This window comes from Bos mutus, chromosome 19, assembly GCF_027580195.1.
Source record: "Bos mutus isolate GX-2022 chromosome 19, NWIPB_WYAK_1.1, whole genome shotgun sequence".
NCBI lineage: Eukaryota > Metazoa > Chordata > Mammalia > Artiodactyla > Bovidae > Bos > Bos mutus.
The window spans coordinates 28,102,463-28,115,978 of NC_091635.1; the positions used below are offsets into that span (position 1 = coordinate 28,102,463).

Below are 13,516 nucleotides of genomic sequence, written 5' to 3' on the forward strand. Positions count from 1 at the left end.
ATAAAACACATTTATGGAAGTTCAAACTTGATGCATAGAATGGAACTTACTTATAGGACACCATGGATACATGTGGTATAGTAACACAGAAACAGATATGATAGAAAGAAGGTGAACACAAGTGTTGACACTTCTCTGCACTTCCAGATATCACAATTTAGATCTCTTTTGTGAGAATTAACCACCATCACTGATTTAATATCAATCAGCTAAAAATATTTGCTGAACATCTATTGTTTTTATTTGAATATCACCCAAAGTTGATATTGAGGCAAAGATGTGAGTGCAGGTAGTTCACTTTGCGGAGTGATTCTGGGAAGTACAGATGAGGAAGTGGAAACGAAGGCAGGAAAGAAAGAAAAACCTAAACGTCTGAGTTAATAATGCGGTTACCACTGTGGGTAACTGGGGAATGAATCTGGGGACATCCTGAGGCTGGGGCTCTTAGTTGCCGTGATTGTACATCAGGAAATCCCACAGAATCAACTGAATATTATTGTTAACAGTGAATTTGGCTGATATAGAAAACTTGTGGATTTCCCATGCATTTAGCAAGATTTCTTCATAACATGTAGTGGGAAAAATGAATTCACAGATCTGTGCAATAAATATAAAAAATATGTAGAGAAATCTGTGAAATAATATACTTATCTCGTATTGGAGGAATGTGTTCACATTTCCTGAAGGCCAAAAAATAATATTGAACAAACATCAGAACAAAAAAATGTACAGCTAAAGCTGGGTTAATGAATAAAGACATAAATGTCATACAAATGCATCCAATAAGAATGTATGTTTGTGAAAATAGGTTTTGAATGGGATTGGCAAAGACCAACAACAGGAAACTCACTTTTGAACACATTCTTTTATGTTATTTAAATTTTTTTAACTAAAGCTGATATTGGTGTATAAGTGACATAAAATCCTTAGAAAAGAAAATGTGTACTTTAGATAAAATTCACAATTCTCTCTACAGATTCAGTTCCATAAGTTTTCCAAGTTTATGTTTAAGCTCCAACTTATTATACACTAAAAAATGAAAACTACATTTCAGTCAGGCTATCCAGCTCTCAAATTAACTGTTGTGAATTACAAATTGCTTTTGGGAACTGTATGAGTTCCCTAGGAAGCAGACCCAGAGATGAAAAATAGCAAACAGGATGTTTATTGAGAAGTGTTCTTGGATTAGCACTTCTAGAAGGAAAGGGGAGGGAAGTGAGCAGAAGTGGACAGCTGGAGAAATCAAGCTGGGATAGAGTTTCAGTGGACATCTAAGCATGGCACTGGAAGGGTCCCTTCTTTGTCTTGGACCTAAACTCACAGTCACCAGCAATACCTAGGAACTGTCACCACGTCTGTTTCATGGCTTTATACCACCTGCCTGGCACTGAAGGTAGCCCCCCTATAAGGCAGAATAAACTGAATATTCTGAATAATTATAATAAAACAAATCTACTGAAGCTCTGGCTACAAAAATAAAACAGAACTCTAGTGAATATGCAGGGGCTTCCATGGGGACTCAGAAGATAAAGAATCTGCCCGCAATGCAGGAGACTGGGGTTTTGTCCTTGGGGCAGAAATATCCACGGAGAACGGAATGGCAACCCACTCCAGTATTCTTGCCTGCAGAATTCCGTGGACAGAGCAAGCTGGTGGGCTACAATCTTTGGGGTCACATAGAGTTGGACACAGCTGAGTGACTAACATTTTCACTGTGTGTGCGGATGAAGGACTCATTGCATGCGACCCTAAGTAGAAAATGCATAGACTTTTACTAAACTATCTATGTGATGCTTTTATAGGTGAAAAAACCCTGAAAGGTGGTGTTGTTAAAAATCATGAATTGTGTTCAATCTCCAAATTTTTTCTCCTGTAATTATGTTCATAAATGCCCTATCACTTCAATTTCACCCCTTTCCCCCAAGAAGACTAGAAAATGATTAATTTATCTACTTTGTAGACATAACTAAGAAGTGATCAGTGTCTTTTGACCTCTCTTGAAGGTCGATTAATGTGTGTTGTTTGGAAGGTGCAGGCAAAATACAATTATTTGGATCAAAATATGAATCCTTACAAAAAGAAAGAGAGTAACAATCAGATTCAATTCTCAGTACTGGTAGGAGGAGGTTTATTTTGGTTCATGGAAATAAGAAGACATAAGAAAGTCTTTAACAAAGAGTACTCAAAGAAATCTTTATTGGAATTCCATGTTAAATAAAAATCAGTGGCCCCAAAAGTGATGGAGACAAATTCCTTAAGTATGAAAAATAGATGTGCTGAAGAAAAAGGGAGGAGTGTTGGGAGATTGTAATTTCCTACGAGATTCCGAGTGATCTAATTTAGAAAGGAAGGGAGTTTGGACAGAAGTTAGAACGTGGGCTTGGTATGTCTGGTGTTTGCCAATGAAATTCAAGGAACCAGTTCTCTTGAACCCTCCAATTTTAAAAAGAAGCTCTGCAACTGTGGGGAGGGAGGAAATGAGGAAGCAGTATGTTCAAAGCAGAGATTCAGCAGCAAGAGGAGGGACAGCACACGGGGCGGGGGCAGGTGGAGATGACACAGGTGGGGCGATAGCAAGTGGTGTGGCAGGAGACCCGGCCACACACTGGGCGCAGGCAGCAGCTGGAGCCACAGCAAGAGGGGCGGCAGCAGCTGGAGATGTGGGAGCAGGTGGGCTGGCAGCACACAGACTGGCAGCACCGGGGCCTGCAGCAGCTGGAGATGCAGCAGGTAGGCCTGCAGCAGCTGGAACCACAGCTGGAAACACAGCAGGAGGGGCGGCAGCAGCTAGAGATGCAGCAGGTGGGGCGAGAGCAGGTGGGCTGGCAGCACACAGGCTGGCAGCACTGGGGCCTGCAGCAGCTAGAGATGCAGCAGGTAGGCCTGCAGCAGCTGGAACCACAGCTGGAAACACAGCAGGAGGGGCGGCAGCAGCTAGAGATGCAGCAGGTGGGGCGAGGGCAGGTGGGCTGGCAGCAGACCGGGCGGCAGCAGCTGGACACACCACAGCTGGGGCGGCAGCAGGTGGTCCTGCAGCAGGTGATCTGGCAGCAGCTGGGCTGGCAGCAGGTCTCCTGGCAGAGACTTCGGCCACAGCTCTGGTCAGAGCAGACGGAGCCACAACAGGAGCTGACCATGGTGTCAGAGGGTGGAAGTTCTGGGTGAGTTTCCAGGAAAGTGAGCTTCTTGAGTCTGAGAGTCGCCTTGGCCCACAGCCCCTTATATCCTGCTGAAGAGCTGCTATCATGACATCATTATTTCCTGGTTATTGTTTACCCTCTTAGGAAAATTGATCATTTGATTACATAATTTGTGTTTATCCTGCAGTATTCCAATTTGGAGAAAATAACAGTTTTCCTTTTTCTGATATGTTCTTGTGCGTCCGATTTAAAGATCTATCCCAATACTTCTTAGTGGGTGTCAGTTGTGCTCCTGGTGTGTTCAATGTCTTAACAAAGCATTAGTCATGTGGCTCTGAAATTTTCTTTGAGTGTGATATTTTCTCATATCACTGCTGTCTGAACATCAGAGAGAAAAAGTTTCTTATATGGCTCATGCATATTTTATTGTCAAGGGTGAGGGGGAAATGTGCTGATAAGGTGAAGCACTGGAAAGGAAATAGAAAGAAAAATGTTTGTGGAGACTTGTCCTGCAAATAATAGGGATGATTGTGATACTCTGTAGGCATTTTGATGGTCAGGAAGATAGCTAGACCACAAGGAAGTTTCAAATTCTGTATCTGTTTGGGCTCTACTGTCAGAAGCACTTAGCTATAGTCACAGCTTTTAAGTAGAAGAAACACATTTTTACTGTGTCTCCCAGGCTAGGCAACATGAATGGGATGTTTTGATTTATCTTTAATTTGTTAGACTTGTACACAGGATATTTCATTACAAAAGCATTCATTATATATAAACATGCTTGGAATTATTAAGTCTTCAAAAATATGGATCCAAGACATTCTATTGGGTAGTAAGAGAACTTGACAGGTAACGCCTCATCTTTTTCCTGTAGATACTTGAATGAGTCACATGCATAAGAAACAGTTTGGCAATTGCTAAAAGAAGGGCTTCCCCGATAGCTCAGCTGGGAAAGAATCTGCCTACAATGTCAGAGACCTGGGTTCGATCCCTGGCTTGGGAAGATCGCCTGAAGAAGGGAACAGCTACCCATTGCAGTATTCTGATGTAGAGAATTCCATGGACTGTATTGTCAATGGGGTTACAAAGAGCTGGACACGACTGAGTGACTTTCATTTTCAAAAGAATGACAGTTATTATTTTAAGTCTCTTTTTTAAATTGGAGGATAATTCTCTTACAAGTTTGTGTAGCTTTCTGCAGTACAACAATATGATTCAGCCATAAGTATATATATGTCCCCTCCCTCTGATCTGCCCTCCACCCCAATCACATCCCACCAATAGAATGACGTCTATTAGGTTGTCATAGAGCACCAGACTGAGCTTCCTGTGTTATTTTGACTAAAGAACTAAAATCAGCATATATAGTATGGGATATGTTCCATACATCTTCAATAAAATCTGAGGAATAATGATATTTATCATTTGTATTTACTATGCATTATGCTAAATTCACTAGGCATTATGCTGAGTTCACTAAGCATTGTGCTGAATATCTTATATTTGTTTTGAATCTTAATACAGCATATAACACAGTGCATATTCTTAATACTTCTTTAAGCAATAGGCCAAAGAAGCATAGAACTGTTGAGGGAAAAAAAAAGAAAACTTATATAAGATTAAACAGAAGTTAAGCTGTTTTAGGACAGCTGAGGAAGAGGTGGAAAATAAAGCTCGCATGCCTTTGCTGAAGCTGTTTCATCTTCCTGGAATGTTTCATTTTTGTCATTATCTTTGCAAACTACTATTCCTCTATCAATACCCCAGGTTTCCCCTGAATGCTTCCTCTCAATGATTAACTACCCTGTTCAAATACAATTTGTCCCTGCATTGTGCTCTGAATTTTGCACTCTCTGCTGTACTACAGTTACTTTCTGTCATTTCACTTCTGTGATGCAGACACCCTGAAGGCATGAACTAATAAAATTTAATTTTGTTACTGAGACAGAGCACATTAGTGACAAATGTTTGTCGAGTGAATGAAGGCTCTTGGATGACTTATGGGTATGTAATGGTCCTTTAAAAATATGTCTGCTTGCCTCGTTGAGAAAAGTGGGAGAAACATTCCAAACAAAGGGATCATGGTTACACTTGAGGAATACCACATTTGTTTAAGTGGTAAGCAACGTGTCACCTGATAAAACACATTTGTGGAAGTTCAAATTTGATCCTTTGAGTGGAACTTACCTATAGGACACCACGGATACATATGCTGTATTAACACAGAAACAGATACGATAGAAAGGAGGTGAGCACATATGTTGACACTGTTTCTCTTCTCTTCCAGACATCCCAATTTAGCCCTCTTTTGTGAGAAGTAACTACCATCACTGGTTTAATATCAATCAGCTAAAAATATTAGCTGAACATCTATTGTTGTTGTTTGAATTGCACCCAAAGCAGATACTGAGACAAAGATGTGAGTGCAGGTAGTTCACTTGGGGGTGGGGGGGAATTCTGGGAAGTACACATGAGGAAGTGGGAGAGCAAGGCAGGAACGAAAGAAAACCCATAAGTCTGACTTAATAATGCGGTTACCACCTGGGTAACTGGGGAATGAATCTGGGGCATACCTGAGCCTGAGGACTATTCTCAGCCATGATGATATGTCTAGAAAATCCCAAGAATCACCTGAATATTATTGTTAACAGTGAAGTTGGCTGACCTAGAAAAGTGATAGATTTCTTATGCACTTAGCAAGATTTCTTCATAAAAACTGATAGGAAGCATGTATTTACAGTTCTCAACAATAAATATAAAAAATATGTAAGCAAATCTGTCAAATAATATACTTACCTGGTATTGGAGGGATGTATTAACATTGCCTGAAGGCCAAAAAATAATATTTGAATAAACATCAGAACAAAAAAATGTACAGCTAAAGCTGGGTTTGTGAATAAAGACATAAATGTGATACAAATGTATTCAATAAGAATATATCTCTCTTTGTATAAACAGGTTTTCAATGGGATCGGCAAAGACTAATAATAGGAAACTCACTTCTGAACACATTCTTTTGTGTTATTTAAATTTTTAAATAAAGCAGATATTGATGTATAAGTGACATAAAATCCTTAGCAAAGAATAAATGTACTTTAGATAAAATTCACGGTTCTCTCTACATATTCATTTCCATAAGTTTTCTATGTTTATGTTTAAGCTCCTACTTATTATACACTAAAGATGAAAAATAAATTTCAGTCAGTCTTTCCAGCTCTCAGATTAACTGTTGTGAGTTACAAATTGCTTTTCGAGACTGTTTGAGTTCCCTAAAAAGCAGACCCAAAGATAAAAATTAGCAAACAGGATGTTTATTTAGAAGTTTTCTTGGGATTAGCACTTCTAGAAGGGAAGGGACAGGAAGTGAGCAGAAGTGGCACTGGAAAGGTCCCCTTTTTGTCTTGAACATAAAATCACAGTCTCCAGGAATACCTAGGAACTGTCACCAAGCTGTTTCATTCATTTATGTCACCTCCCTGGCACTGAAGGTAGCCCCTCTATAAGGCAGAATATACTGAATATTCTGAATAATAATAATAAACCAAATGTACTGAAACTCTGGCTCCTTGAATAAAGTAGAACTCCACTGTATATGTAGGGACTTCCATGGTGGCTCAGAACATAAAGAATCTGCCCGCAGTGCAGAAGACCTGGGTTTGATCCCTGGGGCAGAAAGATCCCCTGGAGAATGGAATGGCAATCCACTCCAGTATTACAACAGACTGGTTCCAAGTAGGAAAAGGAGTATGTCAAGGTTGTATATCATCACCTTGCTTATTTAACTTATGTGCAGAGTACATCGTGAGAAACGCTGGGCTGGATGAAGCACAAGCTGGAATCAAGATTGCCGGGAGAATATCAATAACCTCAGATATGCAGATGACACCATCAGAAAGTGAAGAAAGAACTAAAGAACCTCTTGATGAAAGTGAAAGTGGAGAATGAAAAAGTTGGCTTAAAACTCAGATGCCAGTCCAGGTTCAATGCACGATACTGGATGCTTGGGGCTAGTGCACTGGGACGACCCAGAGGGATGGTATGGGGAGGGAGGAGGGAGGAGGGTTCAGCATGGGGAACACATGTATACCTGTGGTGGATTCATTTTGATATTTGGCAAAACTAATACAATTATGTAAAGTTTAAAAATAAAATAAAATTAAAAAAAAAAAAACTCAACATTCAGAAAACTAAGATCATGGCATCTGGTCCCATCACTTCATGGCAAATAGATGGGGAAGCAGTGGAAACAGTGTCGGACTTTATTTGTTTGGGTTCCAAAATCACTGCAGATGGTGACTGCAGCCATGAAATTAAGACACTTACTCCTTGGAAGGAAAGTTACGACCAACCTAGACAGCATATTAAGAAGCAGAAAATTACTTTCTCAACAAAGTTCCATCTAGTCAAAGCTATGGTTTTACCAGTAGTCATGTATGGATGTGAGAGTTGGACTATAAAGAAAGCTGAGTGCTAAAGAATTGATGCTTTTGAACTGTGGTGTTGGAGAAGAGTCTCAAGAGTCCCTTGGACTGCAAGGAGATCCATGCAGTCCATCCTAAAGGAAATCAGTCCTGAATATTCATAGGAAGGACTGATGTTGAAGTTGAAACTCCAATCCTTTGGCCATCTGATGCGAAGAACTGACTGACTCATTTGAAAAGACTCTGATGCTGGGAAAGATTGAGGGTGGGAGGAGAAGGGGACGACAGAGGATGAGATGGCTGGATGGCATCACCGACTCAATGAACATGAGTTTGGGTAAACTCCGGGAGTTGATGATGGACAGGAGGGCCTGGCGTGCTGCAGTCCATGGTGTCACAAAGATGTGGACACGACTGAGAGACTTAACTGAACTGAATTGAACTGAAGGTTGATTAATTTGTGCTCTTTGGCAGGTGAAGGCAAAATACAATTACTTTGGATCAAAATGTAAATACTTAAAACAAAGAAAGAGAGTAACAATCAGATTCAATTTTCAGTGCCAGTAGGAGGACATTTATTTAGGTTCATGGAAATAAAAAGACATAAGAAAATCACCAAAAAATCTTCACTGGATTTCCATATCAGAGAGATAAATTCAGTGGCCTCACAAGTGATTTGACAAGTTCCTTAAGCATGAAAAATAGATGTGCTGAAGAAAAAGGGAGGAGTGTTGGGAGAATATAATTTCCTGGGAGATTCTGAGTGATTACATTTAGAAGTGGGGGAGTTTGGAGAGAAGTTAGAACGTGGGCTCAGTATGCCTGATGTTTGCTTATGAAATTCAAGAGACCAGTTCTCTTGAACCCTCCATATTTTAAAAAGAAGCTCTGCAACTGTGGGGAGGGAGGAAATGAGGAAGCAGTATGTTCAAAGCAGAGATTCAGCAGCAAGAGGAGGGACAGCAGACGGGGCGGGGGCAGGTGGAGATGACACAGGTGGGGCGATAGCAAGTGGTGTGGCAGGAGACCCGCCACACACTGGCGCAGGCAGCAGCTGGAGCCACAGCAAGAGGGGCGGCAGCAGCTGGAGATGTGGGAGCAGGTGGGCTGGCAGCACACAGACTGGCAGCACCGGGGCCTGCAGCAGCTGGAGATGCAGCAGGTAGGCCTGCAGCAGCTGGAACCACAGCTGGAAACACAGCAGGAGGGGCGGCAGCAGCTAGAGATGCAGCAGGTGGGGCGAGGGCAGGTGGGCTGGCAGCACACAGGCTGGCAGCACTGGGGCCTGCAGCAGCTGGAGATGCAGCAGGTAGGCCTGCAGCAGCTGGAACCACAGCTGGAAACACAGCAGGAGGGGCGGTAGCAGCTAGAGATGCAGCAGGTGGGGCGAGGGCAGGTGGGCTGGCAGCAGACCGGGCGGCAGCAGCTGGACACACCACAGCTGGGGCGGCAGCAGGTGGTCCTGCAGCAGGTGGGCTGGCAGCAGCTGGGCTGGCAGCAGGTCTCCTGGCAGAGACTTCGGCCACAGCTCTGGTCAGAGCAGACGGAGCCACAACAGGAGCTGACCATGGTGTCAGAGGCTGGAGGTTCTGTTGTTAATAGGAGAGTGAGGTTCTTGAGTCTGATCTTTCCTTGCCATCTGTCACTTTTATACCCTGCTGAGAACTACTTTGAGCATGTACAGGATTATTGTTGTTGTTTTTATCTCACTAGAAAATCAGTTCATTTTTAGCAAATTATATAATTGTGTTTATCTGGTAAATATTCCTACATTTAAAAATGGCACATTTCCTTTTCCTCTTGTATTCTGAGCTATCTAATTTGGTTAAAGCCAAGTGAATCAGCACCCATATTTCTTCCCTTATCTGATGTGTCCTTCAAGTAGACTCATTATAAGACATTGTTTTACTGGATTTCACAAGTTTTTATTTATGTATTTAACTCCAGGATAATATGCTGAGAGTGAGGACTAAATCTCCTCTGCTGTCAAAGAGGTTAAGAGCAATCATATGAAATGCTGGTGGGAAAATAGGATTAAAGACCCATCTTAGATTAGGAAAGAGAACCACTCATGTACAATGAAGAATACTCTGATTCCTTTGGACTACTGGATGTTCATTAAGGTGTTCAGTTCAGTTCAGTCGCTCAGTCAGTCCAACTCTTTGTGACCACACAAACTGCAGCACGCCAGGCCTCCCTGTCCATCACCAGCTCCCGGAATTTACCCAAACTCATGTTCATCAAGTCAGTGATGCCAAGCAACCATCTCATCCTCTGTCATCCCCTTCTCCTGCCCCCAATCCCTCCCAGCATCAGGGTTCTTTTCAATGAGTCAACTCTTCACATGAGGTGGCCAAAATATGGGAGTTTCAGCTTTAGCATCAGTCCTTCCAATGAACACCCAGGCCTGATCTCCTTTAGGATGGACTGGTTGGATCTCCTTGCAGTTCAAGGGACTCTCAAGAGTCTTCTCCAGCACCACAGTTCAAAAGCATCAATTCGGCGCTCAGCTTTCTTTATAGTCCGACTCTCACATCCATATACGACTACTGGAAAAACCATAGCCTTGACTAGACGGACCTTTGTTGGCAAAGTAATGTCTCAGTTTTTTAAAAGATCCCAAAGGAAGTGCCTGTTTTCTTTATTGTGCTGTACTGGAGTGGGTTGCCCTGCCCTCCTCCAGGGGATCTTCCTGGTCCAGGAATGAATCCATGTCTCTTATGTCTCCTGCACTGGCAGGCAGGTTCTTTACCACTGGCGCCACTTTCTTTATTAGTTCTATCTATAAAGTGTTTTCTTTATTGGATCTATTCACCTTGAAAGAGTTGTAGTGCAGTGATTCACTACTTCTAAATAGTAAAAACACCTTGGCATGATGGGTCCTTTTTAACATTATTAAATTATTATTGACATGTTCCTCAAAGATTACATATTATAAGTTTTTTTTTAACCTATATTTTAGTATGTCAACATACGCAATGGGCTATGTATAACTGAGTATTATTGAAGTATATTTTTTTGTATTATGAGGTATTGTCTCTTAGCAAGATATTGAGATTTTTCCTTGATATAAATGAAAGATTAAGGGATTAAGGCTTAATTTCTTTCCCACATACACTCGAATAAGACAAATAAGACACACACATGAGGTTTGCAGCTATTTAGAGTGTGATTACTAAACAAAATACCAATTATATATTTAAATTCATATACTTTTATGAAATATAACACTAATAGTTACTATTTTTGAGTGCCTACTACATGTTAGGAATTTTCTGAGTCTTCTATAATTGTTATCTTGTTTACACTTCACAAGGACTTTGTGAGGTAAACACAATTTTCTTAATTCTTCTGACATGAAGTGATATGGCTCAGATAGATTGAAGTCACACAGTAAGCAGGGAAGGTAGTTCTCCCATAGAACATTCAAAGAAGTTAAGAATATTATACTCCTAAGTCATTTTCTTTCTGTCTCTTTTGTGTAAATATGCTTTCTCCCTTGTCAACACAGCAAACTCTTGCTTGTACTTAAATGTCCAGCCAAGACACAAAATCATCTCTAATGTCTTTCTTGGTTTCTACCACATTCAAAATGAGTCCTTCCCTCCTTTTGTTTTAAGATATGCCTCTGATCTAGAGTATCACACTTGATTGTAGCTAGTTTGTATGTCTATTTCCAGTCCTTCTGTTTGCCCCTATGAGGTTAGGCACTGTCTTATTCAGTTTTATAGATATGATACCCAGCAATTGCCCTGAGTGAATGTTAGTTGAATGACCATGGGATTTATTGAAAACACAGGGCATTTACTTGTCCTTTAACATGCTACAGATGATCTAGATGGATGGAGAAGAGAAGAGCAGACAATGGGGACATTATTGAATGAGGGCGTAGGTTGACTTATGATGAAGTAAATGACTTGTCTGGCTGGTAAGTGTAGAAGAATAGAAAAAAAAAATAATGTTCACTGATAGAGTGAGAGAATTTAAAGATAATCTTGAATTTATACAAAGGAAAGTGGATATCATCATACAGTTGGGAGAAAGTTGTGAACCAATATCTCAGCTTTGTAAATATTACTTAGCTAGAGGTGGGTGGAGAGACAGGAAGTGGGAAGACAGGTGGTGGTTGCAGTCTAGGGGTGGGAGGTGAATGCCTTTCTGGGTTGGTTACAATGAGTGTGGTAAGGAAGATATTTATGCAATAGATGTTTCTAAGAGAGTCAACTAGTCACTTACAAGATGGGAATGGAATCACTAGAAGATCTCATCATTAAAGAGGACTCTGTTTAATAGTTTTCAACTGTATACACATACATTTGGCAATTAAGTTCTAATAGTGAAAAGACAATTAATTGTAATGAAAAAGAAATACAAAGGAATCCCCCATAAACAAAGTAAAAAAAAAATGAATAATAATGAACTGATGAATTGAAAATAAAATTACTTGCAATGTATGGCAAAGACAAAGAGTTAATGGCTTTAATATATAAAGTGCTTATAAAATTAGATTCAGTTGGATAAAAGGCCTAAAATCTGATGGAAAATAAAATGCAACTGTTTTTTCAACATATAAAGATGCCCAAACTCACTCATAATAATAGGAATGAAATTATACAGGATACCACTTCTCACCTTGAGACTGTCAAAAATTCAAGATCTGACAACATTCTCTGATCACAGGACTATGGAAATAAGTTTGTTTATCATTTTCTTGTGATGATTTGATAATAATTAGCAGCATTATTCTTTGATTCAGCTATTCCAAGTCTATAAATTATCCAAAAAATACTCAGGAAAAAATATGAAAACATGCAAGATTATTCATAGCAGTGCTATTTGTAAAAACAAAGCAACGATAAATCTGATGTCCTTCAATGTGGTACTGGTGAATAAACTATAGTTGCTGGGCTCCAGCCCCGGTGGATCCAGGGAATTCGAAGCGGGACGGCGTCCGCGAGGATCAGGAAACAATTGCTTAATTAAACGTTAATTAAGGATATAAAGAGTAATGGAATAAGGATAGCTCAGTGAGGAAATTCAGTGGAGAAAAGAGGCTGAAATAAGGATAGCTCAGTGAGGAAATTCAGTGGAGAAAAGAGGCTGAATAATTCAGCCAGAAGGTAAGAGAAAGAACGACATGGTGAGACCAAGTTTTGGTGAACAAGGCCCGCACTTTATTTTCCAAAGTAGTTTTTATACCTTAAGTTATGCATAGAGGATAATGGGGGAAGGGGTAGAGTCATGCAGCAAGCCAGGCTTTCTTCCTGCAAACTTATCTTATGCAAAAGCTTAGGTGATTTGCATCATCTTCTGGCCCGGAGGCCTGTTAACATTTTAAGACCCTTTCTTCAGAAAACTTATTTTTCTCTAAAGGTGATAAGTCAGGCGCCACCCTCCAAAAGCATTAGATAAAGTTGCATTCCTACAGAGCAAAGGTGTGGTGGGCTATAACAAGAAAAAGAATTAACTCAAGGGTCCCAGGTTACAAACATTAAAGCTACTATTTACACCAATTATATTAATCAATACACTGCCAAGGACACAGCAGGTAAGGGATATGGAAACTTAGCAGCAAACATTGGCCCAAAAAGTGAAAATCCTTCACCAATACAATTTCTAATCAATCTTTTAACTGCTCAAAGGAATCTGTATTTAGTCAGTTTAGAACATCTCATGCCTCTCACAGTTGGGAGGCTCTGAGCAATCACATGTGGCCGGAAAAACCTATTCAGGCAGGCTAGAGGATTTCCAAAGGAGTTTGTAGGTTGAAACACTGTCACACCCAGGAATTATTAACTGGAGCTGTAAGCTAACTCTTTTTTCAGAGAGGTAGTGGGGGACAGCCCCCTGTAAAGTCAGAGGTGTAGGTGAAAGCACAAAGCAGAAAGTAGGCAGACTCTGGTTTTGGGTGTAAATGCTCGAGAATTTCCAGGGGGACTCCTGAGGCTTGATCCC

General features: G+C 40.7%; 1 protein-coding gene and 1 pseudogene across 2 annotated transcripts; both read right to left on the bottom strand.

The window, feature by feature from the left end:
* Positions 1-2,507: 2,507 nt before the first annotated feature.
* Positions 2,508-3,137, bottom strand: LOC102265056 (keratin-associated protein 4-7-like). Of its 2 annotated transcripts, XM_070388830.1 has the most exons (2): positions 3,001-3,137; positions 2,508-2,883 (listed from the first exon to the last, which is right to left on the bottom strand). In XM_070388830.1, exons 1-2 carry the CDS (start codon positions 3,135-3,137, stop codon positions 2,508-2,510), a joined length of 513 nt encoding a protein of 170 aa, XP_070244931.1. The 2 variants fall into 2 exon arrangements, with proteins under 2 accessions (XP_070244931.1, XP_070244930.1); XM_070388829.1 differs by having other exon boundaries at positions 2,508-3,137.
* A 5,365-nt stretch (positions 3,138-8,502) lies between these two features.
* Positions 8,503-9,130, bottom strand: LOC138992019 (keratin-associated protein 4-7-like; annotated as a pseudogene).
* Between the last annotated feature and the right edge of the window lie 4,386 nt (positions 9,131-13,516).

Bases quoted from the DNA above. Each gene is read 5' to 3' on its own strand.
- LOC102265056 (XM_070388829.1), bottom strand. From the start codon at position 3,137: ATGGTCAGCTCCTGTTGTGGCTCCGTCTGCTCTGACCAGAGCTGTGGC.